The 22,223-nt window shown below is 40.5% G+C and overlaps 1 protein-coding gene across 5 annotated transcripts in view; it reads left to right on the top strand.

The window, feature by feature from the left end:
• The window catches only part of Tmcc1 (transmembrane and coiled-coil domain family 1), a 154,112-nt gene that overhangs the window by 72,406 nt on the left and 59,483 nt on the right, over window positions 1-22,223 (top strand). Inside the window, exon 1 of one of the 5 annotated variants that reach the window (XM_087196812.1) lies at window positions 12,143-20,624. The exons of 3 other annotated variants lie outside the window; for them this stretch is intronic. In XM_087196812.1, coding sequence (XP_087052938.1) covers window positions 20,583-20,624 — 42 coding nt within the window. In that variant the 5' untranslated portion in view covers window positions 12,143-20,582. Of the gene's footprint in view, window positions 1-12,142; window positions 20,625-22,223 lie in introns of those variants that run through there. One more of the 5 variants, XM_004870464.4, reaches the window with a different exon arrangement.

Below are 22,223 nucleotides of genomic sequence, written 5' to 3'. Positions count from 1 at the left end.
CCAGGATAAAGTTCTAAATTGAAAGGATCACATCTACAAGGGCATAAATTTTTATGCCATATTTTGAAGGTTCTTTTGGCATATACTGCCTGAAGCTTGTGTGACCATTTTGTAACATTTCAACTAGTCAGATATGTACTCATATTGCTGCTTTCTTCGTCATCTGAATCAAAGAGGTCTGCATTCCCTGTGTCTGTATCAGTCGATTCTTGCTCCATTTCACTGTCACAGGAACTTTGGCTCACATGGCCAGTGTCAAAGTCATTATCATCTTCATTAGCCATGCTTGAGTAATCAAATGATTCACTTTTGACCTCCTCCAAAACTTGCCAAACTGGTTTTTCATGTGCCATTGTATTGAATTGGGCTATTTCTACGAGAAAAATCAAGAGAAAACTTTGAAAAAAAAAAAAAAAATTCTAAATGCACAAAAATTTAGCAGTGAGCATTTCATGGGTAAAACTCACCTGTTGCTGCTTTGGCGCTCCTGTACACACCTTGCCATTTGTTTGCCAAGTGGGTTTTTGCTTTCCCCAGTGGGTTTTTACTTTCCCCAGGTGCAGCAACATTCCATTATGGTAAAATACATGTTCTCTCTTAAAAAGTACATAAAAATTTTAAAATAGTAAAATACATGTTCTCATAATAGAAGAGTAGTGTGGGTGTATTTTATCCTGTGATGCTCAGTAAACATACAAAACCTGTTAGAAGGAACATTATGTGGGTAAAAATCCCAGTTTGACACTTTTGCACACATGCACACACTTTGCCATTCAGCATACCAAGTGGGTAAACACAAAGATTGCTTCCTGTATCCCCTAGGCACAGCTACTGAGATGCACAGCCTGCTACTATTATGCTAAAGTACAAATTTACAGTGGAAAAGTATGAGATGGATTGTTAGAACCCAGTATTACGTCCTTAATGAATCACAGATAGTTCTATGCCAGTGAACTGGGGATGTTAAGGTTGTGAGTGATGGCTTAGCCAAGATCCAGGCATAGGGAGGCAGGATTGTCCGCGCACAGCAGGGAGATGCCAGGCATTGCTGGTGTGCCAGTCCAATATAGAACATGGCTGATAGAGGATAGGGTGTAAGCATGCACCTCTCTCAATCTGTGCAAACTTGCAGGTGATGCATAAATTCATATTTGCTAGCCTCTTCCATATGTGTGAAGGCAGTTAGGTTCTAGGACCAAGGAACAATAAAAGGCTCACCATCCTAACTATAAATAGAAAGCAGCTTGAAATCTTACAGAGAATTCAACATGAATGTTGGGGTTAGAAAAGATAAGTTATGATGTTTTGGTATTTTTTCTAATTATTCACACGTGACCTTAGCCAAAAGGCTGAGAAGTTAATTTATTTCCATAGGATAGCTTCTAGAAACTAGATTGCACTGATTGAAAAGACAATAAAGATTTTTGAGATAAGTGAAACATTCTTTTACCCAAAATACAATAATTCTTTACGTCAGTGATATGTGCAAGAATCTGTACCTGTTATAGGTCCATTAAACTGAAACTACCCCTCCCTATTTGCAGGGTCCTCGATGTGATGAGAAAAGGGAGTTTCAAATCTCATCTTTTTTGTTGTTGTTTTTGGTACTGGGGATTGAACTGAAGACCTTGTGCTTGCGAGACAGGTGTGGTACCACTGAGCTAAATCCCCAGCCCCTCAAATCTGGAAATGAGGAAGACTATAATGAACCATGTGCTGTTGGATTAAAATAATATGGTTGGTTCAATTTTTATGTATTTTAAATGATTAAAATTGTCAAGCATGGTGGTGCATGCCTGTATTCTCACTTGGGATGCTGAAGCAGGAGCATTGCTGGAACTCGTAGGCCAGCCTGGGGTACATAGTTCAAGGCAAGCCTGAACTACATAGTAAGACGTTGTCTCAAAAACATAATAATAAAATAAAGTAATTCACATTACTTTTAAACTATTTTTAATTTAAAAACTTAAAATATTAGAATTAAATAATGAATAGAGCTTAAAATATAGCTTAAAAGTATAGGATATAAGTTTATAAATGGAATCAAACATTACATACATACCCCTTAAAAACGTTGCCAAACTTTGCTAAGCTTTGTAAAGAACCATATGGTTTATAAGCCAATCCTAGAAGCTTAAGGAAGAACTGTTTTCTAAACTTTCAACGTTATGAAATAAATTGGACATACATGTGTAAATACCACATTGTTTCTCTGGTATGAGAAACTGAAAGTGTAAATTAGGACCAAAATATATAATAGATAATGTTTTTTGTTTTGTTTTTTGGTACTGGGGATCAAACTCGGGTCCTTGTGCTTTCGAGGCAGGTGGTGGAACCACTGAGCTAAATCCCTGGCCCAATGCCATAAAGTGTAAAATAAAATCTTGTGAATAGGTCTATTGTAAACAAATTCCTTTGAGTGTGTAGTGAAAGTTTTTAAAGAAAGGACAGGGAGAACATAGATATGTAGCCCATTGGGGCCTACTTGATAAAGCTGAATTACAGTTTTAGTCCTCAGCTTCTAGGACTATATATAAATTTATGTGTATGCACATTTTTTCCTGGAGCAAGAGTAGTTTTTATCAACTTCACAAAGGAGTAGGTGATCCAAAAAATGTTGAACCTTTTGAGTTTGTTGTTTGTTTATTTGGGCTTTGTTGTTATTGTTGTTTTGGGTAATACTGGGTGTGGAACCCAGGGCCACTCTACCACTGAGTTGCATCCCTGCCCTTTGTTAAAATTCTGAGGCAGTGTCTTGCTAAATTACCCAAGCAGAACTTGAACTTGAGATCCTCCTTTCTCCTCTCCCATGGTACTAGGATTACAGGTACCTACAGTGGTGGGGAACTGAGAGGGTCTCCATGAGTTCATTTTTAGAAATCCCTCTGCTACCTACATTAATGGAGCATGTGTTAGAATCACATGTAGGTTTTAGACTAGAGGGCAAATATTTGGGGAATGAGCATTGTATTGAATGTCTTTATGTGCCAAGAAGAAAAAGTGTGCTTATATATTGACTTACTTCATTCTGGTAACAGAGATAGAAAGTAAATATTATTCCTCTTGTACTGATGAGGAAACTGAAACTCAAATTTAAAAGCTTACCAAGGTCACAGGGTACCAAGAGGCCACCTAGGCTGCAGAGTTTCTCTCTGGACTTCCACACGTTTGTCCTGAGTTAAGCACCTGAGTTGATCAAAGCAGAGCCTGGCCCCTACTCTCCAGAAAGGGGGTGGGAGGCAAGTAGTGGTGAATGCCTGTCATCCCAGCACTCAGGAGGCTGAGGCAGGAGGATCACCATGAGTTTGAGGTAAGCCTGGGCTACACAGTAAGACCTTGTCTCCAAAAGCCAAAAATAGGGGCCGGAGATTTAGCTCAGTGGTTCCGCCACCTGCCTCACAAGCGCAAGGTCCCAAGTTCGATCCCCAGTACCAAAAATAAAGCCAAAAAAAAAAATAACATAAAATGCTAGTGATGCTGGGGCAGGGGTGCAGCTCAGTGGGAGAGCACTTGTCTAGCATGTGTGAGGCCTCAGGTTCCATCCTCAGCTCTGTGGCCATTGTCATCATCACTCAGTCTCCCAGCATCTGTATGGGAAGACACCTGTTACACAGATGGACAGGTGAGGCAGAGTGTAAGTAGGGTTTGGCTTCTTTCAAGTCCACTTGCAGGATCAAATTTTAGAACCAGGTTGGTAATACCTGCTATTACACATAATCACAAGTCTACATATTTTTAACATTTTCAACAGGTCCTCAGAGCTTGGCCAACCTCAAATGCAAAATCAAAACCCAAAGGCGAGGCTTTCTTGTAATCTGTAACCCTGAAGGGAGGTAACTACCTTGCTAGTTCCATAACCACACTGTGATGGCAGGCCAGCAGAACTGGGTGGCCCATGTCACTGTGTAATAGTCACAGGCCATCAGCCCCAAGGCTTGGCCTTCCCCGCTCTTCTGCCCAGAACACTCTTCCTGCTTATCCAGGACCATGCTGACGTTGGCAGTGTAATTACCACTGCTGTCTCTTCCCCCACTTCCTAACTCCAAGAACATTTCATGAGGGAATCATGAAATACCTACGCTAAGGCAGATACTCAGATGGGTATTAAGTTACTCACAAAGATTTACTCTTGGTTGAGTGTAGTGTGCATGCCTATAATTTCAACTATTCAGGACACTGAGGCAAGAGGATCTCAAGTTCAAGGGAACCATAGCAAGATGCTGTCTCAAAAAAAATAAAAAATAAAAAGATGTCTCTTTTACTATATGTTATACACCAAGGAACTTAACTGTATGTATGTTATAGTTAGTGTGCAAAAACTGGCAAACAGGTCAATTTGCCTGCAAAATGTCCTTTTAGATAATGTAAAAAAATCTTGACCTGGGAGTATCGCTCAGTGATAGAGTACTTGCCTAGCGTATATGAGGCCTTGGGTTGACCCCTAGTACCAAAAAAATCTTGACTGATAGCATCAAAAATCAATTTGACTGATGATCAGAGGCATCTTCAGTTCATTTTATAGACTAAGAAAACCTTAAAACTCACAATCTGCTTCCTATTTAATAACTTATTATCCAATTTGATAAAAAATTACCTTCAATGTTTCATCCAAAACAAAGCTTTTCTCTCCATTTTGGTGGATTTCATTTGCCAGGTCTCACTTGTTTTAAAAAAAGCAATTATACTCATAATAACACTATATCTTGTGAAGAACATCCAAAATTACAGCAATACCAAAGAATGAGTTTAAAAGAATTTTTTAAAAATTATCCAAGACTTTAGACGAGTTAATTTTGACTGGTATTCTGTTCTGTGTATCAAGTTAGATACAAAATGGATGCATACAGTGCTGATACAACACTATGAACTTACAGCTTTCCCTTGTAACCCTATACTCAAAAGTACTGGTAGCAAGTTTTTAAAGTAAAAAATTCTAGGGGAAAAAGCAAGAGTGGCAAAGAAGTTGGTTTGTTGTAAAGAGTTTTTAGAGAATCAAGTATTTTAAAATAGGGACAACTTATTTATCTTCACCATTTTCTAAAGAAAATAAGAAGTGTATATGTACCTTTCATTCATGTTCAATATCTAATCCCATCATACTGCTATATATAGAAAGAGTTTTACATGTATTTTGGTAACAATCCTTCCACCCTCAACTCAGAAATGAAGCTGAGAGGATTAGGAACTTGCTCCACCTAACAGAGCTGACAGGTAATGAAGACAGAATTGGGCCAGGGATTTAGTTCAGTGGTGCTGCCACCTGCCCCAGAAGGGCAAGGACCCAAGTTTGATCCCCGGTAGCAAAAAAAGAAAACAAAAACAAAAATAAAGACAGAATTAAAATCTAGGTTTTTCAGCTTATAAAGCCTAACTGTGCTTTTAATTACTGTGAGAATTTTGTTATCCTTCAAAGTGCATCAAGAAATCTTATTTTATAGAAGGGAAAATTCACTTTTCATGAAGTTCAAGAGACTTCACTATTACATAATGAAGGGAATAAGGCTTCATGGAAGATGCAACATGTTAATCATGTCTAAGAAAAATCAAGCTACATTTCCAGGTACCAGCTACCAATGCTGGAGGCGCCACAATCTAGTAGGAAGATTCTTTTATTCAGGAGTACAAAAACCAAACCAAAGAAAAACAAGAGAGGAAAGATGCCTTCAGTTGCAAAAATGTCTCCAGTTTTGAACTCACTCCTCTCCTTGGCCTGTATGCTGTGGTTAGGAAACATTTCATCATCATGTCCTCACCACTCTACACCTTCTGTAAGTAGTCAGATACCAGCAGCAACCTCCCAGCCATGGTACTGGAGCCACTGTGGAGTTCAGAGCTTGGACCTTGTCCATGATGGCTTCTAAGCCAGCTGTTCCCAGGGGAACCAGCTGCATCCACAGGAGTGACACTGCCAGACACTCTCGATCCTGAGGGCTTCAGCCTTGCATATGTGAGTGTGAATGTGACTGTGTATGTCTCTCTCTCCCCTTTTAGGCAGCACAAAGTACACATTTGCCACCAAAGGAGAGACAGAAGCCTTTAACTAGACATGGCTGAACAGTTTTTTAGATTCCTAAAAGGGAGTATAGGAAATTAAGTACACCTATAGAAGACTGAATAAATAACACATGTAGCTTTAAAAACTGTTGAAAATGTTAAAAATATGTAGACTTGTGATTATGTGTAATAGCAGGTATTACCAACCTGGTTCTAAAATTTGATCCTGCAAGTGGACTTGAAAGAAGCCAAACCCTACTTACACTCTGCCTCACCTGTCCATCTGTGTAACAGGTGTCTTCCCATACAGATGCTGGGAGACTGAGTGATGATGACAATGGCCACAGAGCTGAGGATGGAACCTGAGGCCTCACACATGCTAGACAAGTGCTCTCCCACTGAGCTGCACCCCTGCCCCAGCATCACTAGCATTTTATGTTATTTTTTTTTTTGGCTTTATTTTTGGTACTGGGGATCGAACTTGGGACCTTGCGCTTGTGAGGCAGGTGGCGGAACCACTGAGCTAAATCTCCGGCCCCTATTTTTGGCTTTTGGAGACAAGGTCTTACTGTGTAGCCCAGGCTTACCTCAAACTCATGGTGATCCTCCTGCCTCAGCCTCCTGAGTGCTGGGATGACAGGCATTCACCACTACTTGCCTCCCACCCCCTTTCTGGAGAGTAGGGGCCAGGCTCTGCTTTGATCAACTCAGGTGCTTAACTCAGGACAAACGTGTGGAAGTCCAGAGAGAAACTCTGCAGCCTAGGTGGCCTCTTGGTACCCTGTGACCTTATTGTTGAGTGGCACATTAGGACTTAAGCAACCAACTTTCTCTTAGCCTTAGTTTTCTCATCTTTAAAAGGACATCAATAACAAGATGCTCAGTGTGAAGGCCCTGGGTTCTGTGCCCAGTACTAAAAAAAAAAAGAAAAGGTTGGAATGGCTGAGAGAGTAAGTCCTGTTAGGAAATATTTCCTAGCAGAATGACTTTTTAATAGAAAAAAACCACTTTTGGAAGTATAACTCACCTACTAAGCAGGCTATTCGTATGTTCACTAGTTTTGCAACTATCAGCAATTAATTTAGAACATTTTTCCTTTTTGTTGGTAACAGATTAATGGAATTCATTTTGGCAGTCTTGTACATGCACATAACATACTCTGATCATTTTCACAGACACATGTACATTGCTCTTTTGATCACTTATACACACTTATCCACGTCACCCCTTGCCCCCTCCCACCTTATTTCACATTGGGTGCTCACTATATATAATATATTGTGCTCATATCCATGCCCCATTACCTGCCCTTATTCTCCCCTCCCTCCCCCTTCTTGTCTGATAACAGTCTCCCTTCTACTTTCTTGTCATCTTTTTTACTCTCCACATGTTAGGGAGAACATTCAATATTTGTCTAAGTCTGGCTTATTTAACTCAACATGATAGTCTCCAGATCCATCCATTTTCTTGCAAATGACAGAATTTTGTTCTTCCTGCTGGCCAAATAATGCTCCATTGTGTGTACGTACCACTCTTTCTTTATCCCTTCATCTGTTGAGGGCATCTAGGCTGGTTGCATATCTTGGCTATTGTGAATTGTACAGTAGAAGACAAGAGTATGAGGTGTCCCTGTGGTGTGATGGCTTTTATTGCTTTGGGTATATACCAAGGAGTGGTACAGCTAGATCCAGTAGTAACTCTATTCTTAATTTTTTGTGGAAGTGATTACTCATTTACATTTCCCCCAGCAGTGCAGTTTTCCTCCCCACCCCGACTCCTCATTCTCAACAGTATGTGTTGTTTTTCTTTTTTTTTTTTTGGTACAAGGGATTGAACTAGGGACCTTGCACTTTCAGGGCAGGCAGTGGCACCACTGAGCTAAATCCCTGGTTCTTTTTCTGTATTCTTGGTGGTAGCCATTCTGACTAGGGCACGGTGAGATCTCAGTGTAGTTTTGATGTGCATTTCCCTAGAACACTTTTATTAGCCCAGACAAACCCCATATCCCTTAGTCATCTCTGTCCCCCACCCCCACCCCTAGACAATTACTAATCTTGTTTTTGTCTGTATGGATTTGCTTGTTCTGGACATTTTCTGCAAGTGAAATCATACAATATATGGTCCTTTGTGAGTGAGGTCCTCCACGTAGTACAGTTTTCATGGTTCAGCTATGTTGTAGTGTGCTTCTTTTCTTCTTACTGCCAGATATTTTCTATTATGCAGCTATGTCACACTCCACCTGTTTATCAATTGATGAATGCTAAATTATTTCTACTCCTTGGATATTATGAATAATACTGCTGTGAATGCATGGATATTGGTTTTTGTGTGGAACTATGCTTTTGTTTCTCTTGGGTGTATGTGTGGGAGCAGAGTTGCTGGATCATAGTGACTCTCCAGTCATTTGAGGAACTGATACAGTACCTTCCAGTGGACCAGCTGCACCAGTCTTTTTGTTGTTGTTGTTGTTGTTGTTGGTACTGGGAATCGAACTCAGGACCTTGCACTTGCGAGGAAGGCAGTGGAACCACTGAGCCAAGTCCCTGGCCCTCTTATTGTTTATCTTTAAAAAAAAAAATTACTATAGACATCCTAGTGGGTGTGAATTGGTATCATAGTTTTGATAATTTGATATTTTTTTCCTGGTGCTGGGGCTCAAACCCAGGGCCATACACATGCTCTGCTGCTAGGCCATACCCCCAGTCCTCACATTTTGATTTTGATTTATATTTTCTTGAGAGCTAATGATGATGTTGATCATCTTCACTGTATTTATTGACTATTTATGTATCTTCTCAGGAAAAATATCTATTCAGGCCCTTTGTCCATTTTTAATTGGATCATTGTTTTAATATTGACTTGTAGCAGTTCTTTATATCTTTTGTAGAAGTCCCTTAGGTGTATATTTGCAAGATTTTTTTCCCATTCTGTAGATTACCTTTTCATTTTCTTAAGTGTTGTCCTTTGAAACGTAAGTTTTAAATTTTGATCAATTTTTCTGGTGTGTGGGGGAGTACCAGGGATTGAACTCAGGACCTTGTGCTTATGAGGCAGACGGCAGCACCACTGAGCTAAATCCCCAGCCATATTTTAATTTTTAACACGTTCCAAAGAACACCATAGGCATCAGTATACATCCCCCAAATGGTTGGGATATTTGTTTGTGGTTGTTTTTCTTTTGATATAACATTCACATACAGAGGAATGTACAAATCTTAAGTGTGTGTTTATTGAATCTGTGTCAAATCCAAACTTACATGTAATGCAAACCCCAGTCAGTGTATAGAACAGAATGTCCCCTCATAGTTTTTCCCAGGAAATCCTTAACTTTTCTTGTGCTAGGATTTCATATAGATTAGATAGAATGATATCATGTGGATTGTTCTTTCACTCAGTAGAGTTCTAGTTTAAGGCATTTGAGTCTTTGATCCATTCTGTATATGGTGTGAGGTAGGGTCTGATTTTGTTTTTTGGTAACCCTGTCTTGATGATAAGCAAATGCTCGATGAGTATGGAAGTTATCTTGTCAGTAATTGGTAGAGCAGTGACCCCAGTCCAGTTCTGCCTGGTCGCTTTACACCACCATATCTGTGGACAGAGGACTGGGAGGGAAATGAGGTATTAGCAGTGAGAGCAAGAATATTAGACGCATGAAAGTTTAGAGATTTCATTCTGAAAAGGTGAAGAGTCTTGAGAATGATTATTGCAGGGGTGCAGTGGAACGATGCCCTCTGGTTGTAAGGTCAGAGGGTACCCAGTTGACTAGCTGTCCCAGAAGAGGCAGGTACTAGGAAGGACAGTGATGAACTGCCTTGTCCATTGCATGCTGGAACCCTTGAGACTTATCCAGGATGGAGGAGAGAAGGAAAACCAGCCAAGGAAATGTGAAGCTTGGTGCCAAGCAGGGGTAAGTGCAGGAGCCTGAGGAAGACAGCTAGCAGAGACAGGTGGATGTAGCTTTGCTAGGAAGAGTGCATCTCTGAAGATCAGTTCTCATAATCCATCCTCCTTGAAGACCCACTCAACCTGCTAAAGGGCCTGGGCTGAGTTGCCAAATGTCTTGGAGCTGTGTCTCTCTTGAATCCTTTATAATGAAGCTCTGGTCTCTGAGCACTTTGCACACTACATTTCATTTTTTTTTTGGTACCGGGGATCAAACTCGGGTCCTTGTGCTTGTGCAGTAGGCGGTGAAACCAGTGAGCTAAATCCCAGGCCCTACATTTCATTTTGTTTGGTTTGTGGCACTACGAACTGAATGAAGGACCTTCACAATGAGTATATCCCGTGTGTGTGTGTGTGTGCGCGCGCGCGTAATTTTGTTTTTATTATTATTATTTTTGTTGGTGGTGGTGGTGGTACCAGGGATCGAACTCAGGACCTTATGCTTGTGAGGCAGGCGGTAGCACCACTGAATCCCCGGCCCAGTTTTGTTTTTAATTTTGTGTCAGGGTCTTGCAAAGTTACTGGATTACCCAGGTTGGGCCGAAACTTGTGATCCTCCTTCCTTGGCTTCTCAGAGTGCTGGGATCACAGGTGAGTGCCACTATGCTTGGTTTATTTTCATTTTGGAAAGTTCTTTTTTTTTTTGGTACCAGGGATCGAACTAAGGACCTTGTGCTTTCGAGCCAGACGGCAGCACCACTGAGCTAAATCCCTGGCCCGCATTTTTTAAATTGATCCAGTCTGGGAGTAATTTCTATTGGCATTTTAATTTTTGTTTTAGTTAATACATAATTGTGGATATTTATGGGCTCTTACGATAATTCAGTACAGTATACAGTGTGTAATGGTCCTTTGCATGCTCTGCCTCCCGGGGACAAGCTGAGAACTCTCAGGACTTGAAAAATTGTTGAGAATATAAGTCAGTAGTTATACCAGAAAAAGAGCACATGCAAGAACAGAGCAGAAAGACCTACCAGTGCTGTTGCCTTTTTGAGAAAAAGTACAAAGTTCAAGCTATGTCACTCTCCTGCCATCACTGTGGCTACCAATCTGTCAGGCATTGAACATGCTTCTTTTGGATGGAGGTTAGCTGTTGGAGATGTTGTCAGCTAGCACAGAGAGAGCAAAAGACTTTGCACCCCAGTTCTGATCAACAGCCTCTGGATGTCTGCAGGAGCTCCTTGGTGATTGGTGTCTAGGAAAATGGATATGGGATGTGGGGATAGAGGTGTGAGGAGGAAGGTGCCTGCCTAGTGTGTGCTGAGATCATAGCGACCTGAGCTGTGTGTCATGTACACCACTCTGCTTCTTAGAAATAGTTGAGAAAATTGAGCACTGTGTACTAAGTGTGTATGTGTGTGTCTGTGTTTAATAAAGGTACAGGAGTAGTAGTATGGCTTTTCATCCAATTTCCCCCTCTCCTAGGTGGTATTTAGGATAAGGACACTGAAACTAGTTTGCCTAGGTTTCCAGAATCCTTCCTGTGTGCATCACTATCAGGGCATCAAACTTGGTTGTTGGGAAGGGAAATTAAAATTCAGGAAAAAATTCTTAGGCTATTACTATATGGAAGTTATAAGCTCATGGGCAGACCACTTGCCATGAACTCAACCCAACCCAGACTGGACCCCTGACATTTGGCAACACTTTACAGAGGGCACGCTGCTGTCACTTGGACTGCCCTTCTCTAGAGTCAGGTTGGGTTGCCAGGGAGCTGCAGGCCTGACCTGTTTTCCTTTGGCCCAGGTAGAGACTCACTCAGTGAACTGTGATTTCTATAATCTGCTCCTGGGCTTTTAAAATAGTTGTCTGTAAAAATCATCTATGAAGGAGGTAATGCGACCTTTTATAAAATCATTACAAAAACTTTTAATTGGACTGGGGTATAGCTCAGTGATAGAGTGCTTGCCTCACGTGCTTTGGCTTCCATCCTCAGCATTGGCAGGTGTGTGTGTGTGTGTGTGTGTGTGTATGTGTGTTAGTTTTTCTTATATCTAAATCTATATGAAAATTTGTTCTCCAGTTAAGTGTGCTGACAAATTCTTAAGCACTTTTTTAATGCCTAATGAAAAACTACAGTAAAACCATCATGGCTCCATTTTTGCTTTGGTTACCAGAAAAATCAAGTACTGTATTTAATTGCAGTGACTAGTCTTAGTTAATGTGATTATCTGTCTTCTATCATTCAATATATATGTATCTTTTGTTCTTTAATTGTAGTTTTCATTGAGTGTTAAAAACTTTACACATCATCTCAGGCTTCTTTTAGGAGGTGAAGTAGGTTATGAGTTAGTAACTCAATGGCAAAATTGCATGATAAATGCAAAGATCCACTCTTGGCCACTCACTGTGCTAATAATGTCGCTCCTGGGCAGAGATGGACCTTTTGAAACATACATCATTAGAACTGAGGAGCCAAATGTAAAAATTGAACTCTTTCTCTTAAAAAAGAAGTATAATTCTGGACCTTATATATTTTTTTCTTTGCCTGAGACACAGGGCTCACAGATCAGTGGCCCCAGCCCGTGGGTGTAGACACTTGGAGCGCTGGGTCCATGTGTCCCGTGTGTGTTTTTCCATGTGTGCGTTCACTGAAACTGTAACCTCTATCATTTGGCAGTTTGCATATTTCCAGATCTTTTCAGTATCACTGAGTATTCAACAATACTAGGAAACTGAGGTAAATTTATGAAGTATGATAAGGTTATTGTAGTTATTTAAGAAGATGGCCTTCTGCTTTGGAGATACATACTGAAGTATGGGTTTGGTGTTTGTCTTAGTTGGTAGAGCTACAATAATAAATTTCTTATACCGGGTAACTTATAGACAACAGAAATTTATTTCTCACAGTTCCAGTACCTGAGAAGTCCAAAGTCAAAACCAGCAGACTCAGGATCTGAGGGCCTGTTCTTCATGGATGGCGCCTTCCTTCCTACTCCACACATTTACATACTCAGAGGGGACAGAATAGCTCCTGGACCGTCTCTTAAGGCACTAATACTGCTTGGGGGGGTTTTCACTTAATTACTTACCAAAAGCTTAATAACCAACAGCATGGGTTTTTTGTTTTTTGTTGTTGTGGTGGTGGTGGTGGTATTGGGGATTGAACCCAAGGCCTTTGCACTGAGCTGTATCCCCAGACTTTTTTTCTTTTTCCTTTTTTTTTGAGCCAGAATCTAGATAAGTCACATTGCCCCGGCTGGGCTCAAACCTGCAATCCCAGAGTGCTGGGATTACACCAGAGGCGCTTAATACTAAAACACTGGGTATTAGTCTCCAGCATGTAAATTGAGGGAGAGAAGATGGTTCACCAGCATTTAGACCATGGAAATGTGGAGTATCATATGTAATTTACTTTTAGTGGTTTAGCTGTACGTATGTGTGTGTTTAGTTAATGCATAATCAGAATATTAATATTCATCAAACAGTTGACTTTTAGCAATATAACTGTATATATGTTCTCACAGAGCTCTATTATAAAATATTTCAAACAGAAGAATAAAGAGAATAACATAATTAACACCAGGCTTTTTCAAATTTAATGTTTTGCTGTCCTAGCCTCAGATAGTTTATCTTTGTGTACCATGCCTCAATTTGATTCCCTTCTCTAGAGACAACTATCCTGAACTTAGGCCTTTTTGGTTTTTTTGGGTTTTTGGTTATTTTTGATACCAGGGATCAACCTCAAGTCCTTGAGCTTATGCAGTGAAACCACTGAGCTAAATCCCCAGCCCGTTAGGGCTTTTCATTAGCTCATATTTGTTCATCTATCTGTATTACAGATGTAAATCATTCATCAATTCCAGATAGGGTTGCTTTCTAAGAAATGAGATTTTGTTGTTGCACGAACATCTTATTGTTACCCAAACCTGGACTGTGGAACAGCCTGCACTCCTGGGCTGCAGGCCTGGACAGTGTCCTGAATGCTGTGAGCAATGTACCACAGTGGTGTCTGTGTATCTAAGCATATCAAACATAGGTAGATATGCTTGGAATTGGATAAGCTGTGAAGGATAGAGAATAGCTGCCTGCATGGGAGCTGGCCAAGAGCAGAGCTTGTGGGACTGGATGTGCACAGGGCAAGTCTGGAGTGAGTGGGTGAATGTGAAGGCCAGGTCATTCGGTACATTGCTGTAGACTACAAACACTGTGTGCTCAGGCTACATGAGATGTATGTATAAAAGAGTCCTCTTCAGTGATAAATTAACTTATTGTGACTTATTTTACTTATAAACTTCTAAAATTTTTATTATTATTTTGTAATAAGAGTTTAAAACACATTTTATAAATAGACAAAAATATTTTCTTTATACCCTTATTCTATAACCATTTGTCTATTAAATTCTTTTAAAACTTTTTTGTTAAAAAAGCGAGATACAAACACTAACATTAGTCTAGGCCCAAACAAGGTCAGGATCATCAGTATTTCTGTCTTCTCCTTCACCATCATGTCCCCTGGAATGTCTACAGGGGCAGTAAGACATGAAGCCGTTACCTCCTGGGGGACAGTGCCTTCCTCTGGGATCCTCCTGAAGAACCTGCCTGGTGCTGGTTGACAGTTGATTTTTTTAAAACGAAAGAAGTACACCCTAATGATAAAGAGTATATTAAGTTCATAAACCAATGACAAACATAGTTACTTATCGTTATCAACTATTATGCACCAAACATAATCATATGAACAGTACTTTGGGGGGGGGGTACTGGAGATTGAACCCAAGGCCTTGGCATACTAAGCAAACACTCTGCCTCTGAAATATATCCCCAGCCCTGTGCTATAGTTTTACAGGACTGGCAGCGGCAGCACAGTAGACGTGTGTACCCCACCATCACCATAAACACATACATAGTGTGTTACACTGCAGTGTTAAGTCAGCAGCACTGTAACTAGGCAGGAGGGACTTTTTACCACCATTGTATGTACAGTATCTGTTGAAGAGAGTGTCACTATGCAACACATGACTGGACATGTATCCGTATGTACTATACAGAATTCTCATTCTACATGGTTTTAAATTTTATAATAAATCTATGTATAGGCACTTAATTTCTATAACTCTTTCAAACATCATGCTATTGAAATTTAGTTATATTGATACATATCTGACCTATTTATTTTAACTGTTTGCAATATCTGTCTTAGGGCTAGATCACAATTATAGATTGATTCTGATGTTAGGGTTGCATTAATTGTTTCCAGTGTCTTGTTAACACTTCTGCAATGAATACCTTTGGACATACCTCCTTCTGCAAGCACATGAGAGCATCTCTAGTGTACACACCTAAGAGTGGAGTTACTGGCTGTGCAGCATATTCATCTTGGGTTAATCAGATACTGGCAAAATGCTATCCAGGATGACCATGCCAGTTGCAGTTCTCATTGCTAATACCTAAAAGTTTCTGTTGACCCATCTTTACACACACTTCAGTTTTTTTTCATGAAGTGGTATCTTCCCTGTTAGCTTCTTCACAGCGATTTTGTTATGTTGGATAAAGCTTATGAAAGCCAGTGTTGCTGACTGACATCTCAGATTTTTCCCTGAGGAAGAATCAGTCTTTAATTATGCAGATTGGTAGGCTACTCTGAATGAAATGCAGCTTGCCAGTGAAACAGTGTTTTCAAGAGCATAGTAAACCTTCTTGTAGGACTTCTATACAAGAATAACTTGGAGGAACATTTTTCCCCATGGGGCATTTTCATTTTCTAAATTTATCTTGTCATTCCAGTTGTCTTGAATGATTCCCTTAGCAATTCTGGCTGGTGATCAGTCAGGACACGGAGGAGTGAAGTGTCAGAGTCTTTACTGACAAATTGTAACTGACAGCAGAGAAAAGCCCACATCCACTAAATAAGAGGCTTCTACAGTTTCCATAGCTGTGGTTTGGATTACTCCAGTAATGAAATTGAATCTGTTTCTTAGGAGCCAAGGGAAGAAACCAGAGAATACTCCACCACTGAACTGGTAACAGCTGTCTTATAATTATCTGGTGACTTTGGTAGAGAAAGAGTATTAAAATGTGGTATTTTGTGTGCACAGCTCCTTGAGTTAAATTGTGTCCCGGGTGTCTGTTGCTGTGTAGCAAGCCAACTCCAAATTTAGCAGCGTGCTTCAGATTCCAATTTCGGGCAAGTGCACCTCACCCTGCCTCTCCTGCAGAGTTCAGCCGTAACACCTGGCCTAGAGCAGCTGTTTGAAGACTCTAAAAGTACATCATAGAAGGTGGGTTGAGAAAGAGCAGAGTTTGAGGTCATACTGATCTGGGATTGAATTTGTCGTTCTTTCTGGCTCTTGTGTCCCTAGGCCTGAGTTCTGCACAGCCTTGAAACCCAGAAGTGGGCGTGACTGTGGCTAAAGAGCTGTAGGAGAAGCCCTCAGTTCTGGCTCAGGAATGGAAAGGGAAGGGGTATTACCAAACTCAGAAACTTCTTGTTTTGCTTTTTCTCTTTCTTTTCTCTGTTCTCTCACACTGAAACTCAAAAAATACCATGATGACAAGTAGACTAGAGTCTAACAGGGCAGAGACCCACTCTGTGATCAGCGGAGTGGATTCATTAGCTCCTTCAACTCCTGGCCTCCAAGCACTGGCATGGAAATTGTATGTCGGAAAGCAAAATAAATACAGGCCCAGCTTTCCAACAAGATAATAGAAAAGAACCACCCCATTGACCTAGAAAGTACAGTACTGAGGCTGAGTGTGGTGGTGCACGCCTGTAATATCAGCACTCAGGAGGCTGAAGCAGAAGGATCACTGCAAGTTTGAGGCCAGCCTGGGGTACATTTTCAAGACCTGCATGAACTACATAGCAAGATCCTGTCTCAGAAAAAAGCAAAATGAAAGTACAGTACTGGGGAAAGTACTTGCAGAAGGAAAGAATAGGGAGTGGTAGTGATAACTGATTTGAAGAAATAATGCCTGGAAGCTTTCAGAATTTAGCAAAAAGATATAAATCTATAGATTCAAAACCTAAATAGGATAGAGACCAAAACCCACACCTAGACATATCATAATTAAAATTACATTAACATCGGTAGTTCCGCCACCTGTCCCACAAGTGGAAAGACCCGAGTTGGATCCCTGGTACCAAAAAAAAAAAAAAAAAAAAAAAATACATTAACATCAAAACTAAAGTCAAAGCTGGATGTGGTGGTACACACCTGTAATCCCAGCTAGCTCTCTGGGAGGCTGAGGCTGTAGGATTGCAAGTTCAAGCCCAGCCTGGGACAGTTTAGTAATTTAGCAGGACCCTGTCTCAAAATTTAAAAAAAAAAAAAAGAAAATTTTAAAGGGCTGAGGATACAGCTCAGAGCAAAAGTCCTGAGTTCAATCCTGGTACAAGAAAAGAAAAGAAAAAACCTACAGACGTAAATTTGAAAAGCAGAGAAAATGTTGCTACACCCTACTTTCCAGGGAACGACCATTCAAATGACTACAGATATCAGAGATGGTGAAGGTCAGAAGGAAGTGAAATTGCATTTTTAATGTGCTGGGGGGAAAAAATTCAGAACTTTATACCCTGCAAAAATATGCTTTAGGAATAAGGTGAAATAAAGACATCTCAGATGAAGCAAACTGAAAGGAAGTTCTTAGGACAGAAGGAAATTGGAGCATTTGGAGTAAAGACAGCAATAGAAATGGCTGATGTATGGGCAGATGCACAGCTCTCCTCTTGAAAGTCTCCCTCAAAAGTTGTAATACTGTGTGATGGGATTTTCAGTGTGTATAGATGGATGCCTAATGGAGAGAGTGAAAGAGCTTATCATGATAGTAGTTTTCACATCCCACTGGCAGTAGTAAAATACTAAGCCTAAGAAGACTGAAAAGTTACAAGACATGTGCATTGTGATACCTAGGGCAACCACTTAACTATAAAAATTAAAGTAGGAAACACAATATAGTAAAATGAAATGCTAAGAAACATTCAAATAACCCAGAAGAAGGCAGGAAAAGAGGAAAATCAGAGCAGACAAAAATAAATAAAATGGGAGTCCTTAATCCAAATTTATCAGTAATCTCCATTAAATATAAATGGTCTAAACTTGGCAGGGAGGCACATGCCTGCATTCTCAGATGTCCAGGCAGCCAGACAAGAAAACTAATTGAGCCCAGGAGTTCAAAGCCAAGCTAGGCAACACAGCAAGACTGGATGGATGGATGGATGGATGGATGGACCAACAGAAGGACATGCAGGTGGGCAGGCAGACGAAACAGTGAAATGGCAGTGATTGTCAGAATGAATTTAGAAAAAAAACATGATTTTGTTTGTAAACAAAAACATCTCACTTCAAATACAGTGACATAAGTAAATTACAAGGATCAAAAAGGTTATATCATGAAAACACTAATCAAAAGAAAACTGGGGACCAGGGATTTAGCTCAGTGGTTTCGCCACCTGCTGCACAAGTGCAAGGACCCAAGTTTGATCCCTGGTACCAAAAAAGAAAAAGGAAAACTGGGGTGGGCCGAGGATTTAGCTCAGTGGTACCGCTGCCAGCCTTGCAAGTGCAAGGTCCTGAGTTCGATCCCCAGTACCAAAAAAAAAAAAAAAAGGAACTGGGATATCTTATATTAATATCAGACAAAGTAGAGCATAATAGTTCTAAGCTGTAGCAATCGTAAAATTGTATGTATATATATATGTATGTGTGTGTGTGTGTGTGTAGCATTAAGTGTTGTACTAACAATAAAGCTTTAAAATCCTTAAAAAACTGAAATGAAATTTCAGAATGAAAATTTAAATCCTCCATGATAGTTGGAGACATCAGTATTACTCTATCAGTGATTCAGAGAGCCCAATACAGAAAAAACTTAGCAAAGATCCACCTTCCATGAACTGGATTATGGGGCACTTGGAACAAACACAGAATGTATCTGGGCAGGAGGGGTCCTCCTGCCTCCTCCTCCCATGTAGCTGGACTGCAGGTATACGCCCCAACACTGGCAGTTTCATCTCTCTTGATCTGTCTCCACTGACTTCTCAGATGCGCAGATAAACATAACAGTGCTGATTCAGGGCTCACTTTGTGTGGCTGTCAACCCTGCGGCCTAGCCAGGTACCTCTGAGCAGGTTCTTAACCTTTTTGTTACTCGGAGTCTCTGCCTGTAAAATGCCAGTAATGGGTGTGGAATCCCCAGAATCAAGTGCTCATGTAGAAGAGAGGAAATGGAGACAGACCTCGCTGACCATCATTATCTTGGTATGGCATACCTGGGTGTTTAGATTTTCCATATAAGTAACAAGAGACCTTTAATGAATGCTTTTATTTATTGTTTTGTTTTGTTTTGTTTTTAATCAACATCCTGATTTAGGGTAGGTCTTTAGTTTATTTAAAATGCAACCTACCAGTTCTGACACCAGTGGTAGAGCCTAGCATGTGCAAGGCCCTGGGTTTGATCTCCAGCCGCACTGAAAAAAAGAAAAAAGAAAAAAAACAACCAACAAACAAAAAGTAAAATACTAACTTTATTCAATCTATACTAACACTGGGGCTGGGGATATAGCTCAGTGGCGCTGTGCCTGCCTGGCAAGCACAAGGTCCTGAGTTCAATCCCGAGTACCAAAAAAAAAAAAAAAAAAAAAAAAATAGAGCAAAATCTATACTAACACTGAACTATTGAACTTCTTAGATTTACCTTCCTGTGATGTTTATCTCTGTTCTGTATTCACTTCTGTTTTCAGCTAAATTTTACTTGTTGAAAACCTAGTGATCAGTTTTAATCTAGACTACAACTTTTGTCATGGAAAAGCAACCATAAAATTTAAAAGAGTATTGGGCTGGGGATTTAGCTCAGTGGTTCCGTCACCTGCCTCTCAAGCACAAGGTCCCAAGTTCAATCCCCGGTACCAAAAAACAATTCTTTTTAAAGAATATCTGTATTGCCCCATTTTCTCCTGACAGAAATTCTGCATTGTGACTCCCTTTCTTACTTTAGGTCTTTTCTCATTTTGAGGAAGTATTTCCAAGGGCATACATTCTTGGTGAAATAAAAAGAAAATATGGACATGATGTTTGCCTTTTGGGTACAAGTGAAAAATGAAGTTGTCTGCCACATTTTCAGTTCTGACATCCATCTATTACCAAAAATACATTTTCAGAATATTCTGCCTGTTTCACAGTCACAGAGCAGGTCGTGGGGCCCCTTCACTAGCACACAGTGTCCCAGAGCAGAGGCTGGCCCCCCACCTTCTCTTGGTTCAGAATCAGACACAAATCAAGTTAACCAGTGGTTCTTCAGATTGCATATTTCCTGTTCATTTTCTGCAGACACAAAAGAAGCTCAAGGAGAAAATTCTTTCTGACCTTTTAATGTTTTGAGAGAGATGTGCTTGGGACTGACTGTATTTTTGGTGCTCATTGCTTAACTGGGCTGGAGATCATCTCATGTGACAGCACAGACCCCTTGTTTGGAATTGCCATTACTTTCTAGAGCAGCATTCTGTACAGCTGCCAGCATGCCCTGGTCCTCTTGCTTCATATTACAGTGAACTGCTTCGTCAGGGCAGAATTCAGCCTCGCAGGGCTGGAGTTGGTCTCTGCTGACCTCATGCCACAGTACAGCATGTTCAAATCTGGACAAAACCCGAGGGTTCTCCAGCATATTCCTCCTCCTCCTCCTGCTCCTCCTCCTCCTCCTCCCTTGCAAGCATGGAGCCCTCACTCTCCTCGGAAACCGTATGTTGTATATGTGTGTGTATCTGTCCTTTTTTTCTAAAACTCTTCCTCATTCCTATAGTTTGGCAGCTTTAAGTGGGGCTGGTTGAAGAGACAGACACAGAAAATGGCCTGGGTTGCTGAAACTTTGCATTTTTCAGCAATGGATCTTAGACAAGGGCATGTGCTATTTTAAGACTGAAGTTGGAAGAGTGGGAAATCATACTGTTTCCTGGTGGTTTGCTCTCGTAGCTGTTGGGGAGAAGCAGAGGTGCTGGGGCTGCACAACGTGCTCAGACGCCCTGGAGTGTTCAGATTCTGGGCAAGGGCTGCTTCAGGGCAGAGCGGATGCCACCCCTCCTTTCTTGGTGACAGCTACGGAAATTCACAATTCTTTCCATGGACGGGAGAGTTCTGTCTGCCTTTGGCAGTTTGGGGGAAAGCTTGGGTTAAGTTTGAAGATGCCAGGCATGCATACCAACAAATTTAAGTCAAAGCCAATGGGAAATGTTTCTGACATTTAAAAAAAGAAAGGTTATTCAACTGCTTGTTTTTAAAGTACTTTTCCCAAGAACCTGCCGATTTTGTGATTTATAAAGCAGTGTACAGTATACCAGTGCTGAATTTGTGTCTTTAGATCAGCAGAGCAGTCCCTGAGATTCAGCACGGCTGTAAGATGATCCCGCTTTCTGCAGCACAGCCAGCATTCTCACATTTCATCCAGACTTGGCCAGTTGCTAGGTTTTCACCCTGAATTTTCAGTCGATTTTATAAGTGAAACACAGATATTTTCTAAGAGATAAATGCTAAATCATAGCAGATTCTTTATAAAGTTTTCCCAATTCTGAATTTATTACACATTAACATTGTTTGCTGTTGAGCAGTTGGATTTAAGATCTGAATGTATTTTTCACTCTGAAGTTTGATACTGACTCATACCTCTGGTTGGTAATTTAAATGCCAGCTTTGTTAACAGATTTGTGTCTGGTCTGTACCCTCTTGTTCTGTTTGTTCTGAATCTTGGAATCAAAAACCCTGAAACATCTCTTATTTGTTTCAAGATAATAAGAGGTAAGTTTACTTACCTGTATTTGATTAAGAGTGCAAGCCCGGGGTAAATGGGGTGATCAGAAGGAAAGAATTCATAGGAGAGTTCTAAAACAGTGGGGGTGGAGATTAACAAAAAGAAATTAACTCTTTTTTTCCCTCCATTAATAGAGTCAGGGGAAAGGCGAACATAAAACTACATATTTGTAGTTGATTTTATTTTCTCCAGTGATTGCATTAACTGATAACAGTAGAGTGTTTCTAAAACACACAGTACCTGAGGGAATGATTACACATAAAACTGTCTCCTTGGTCCCTACCTGTGATTCTTACTTGGACTCATGATCAACTCTGGTAAACTAAACTATTCCCATCAAAATAGCAATGAGAATTTTCAGAAATGAGGTACTTGCCGCCACCACCTGACCTTCCTAATATAATTATCTAGATATATCATAGTGCTGTATAGATTGGGATTTATGTTATATCACAACCTGGGTGGTTTTGTTGGGTTGGTTGGGTTGGGTTTTTCGTTTTTGTTTTTGTTTTTGTTGGGTTTTTTGTTTTTGTTTTCTCAATACTAAGGGC

Source organism: Heterocephalus glaber, unplaced genomic scaffold, assembly GCF_053883595.1.
Source record: "Heterocephalus glaber isolate CG9 unplaced genomic scaffold, H.glaber_assembly_v1.0 deba00001614, whole genome shotgun sequence".
NCBI lineage: Eukaryota > Metazoa > Chordata > Mammalia > Rodentia > Bathyergidae > Heterocephalus > Heterocephalus glaber.
The sequence above is the reverse complement of the archived record's forward strand: the minus strand, read 5'-3'. Positions and strand labels throughout refer to the sequence as shown.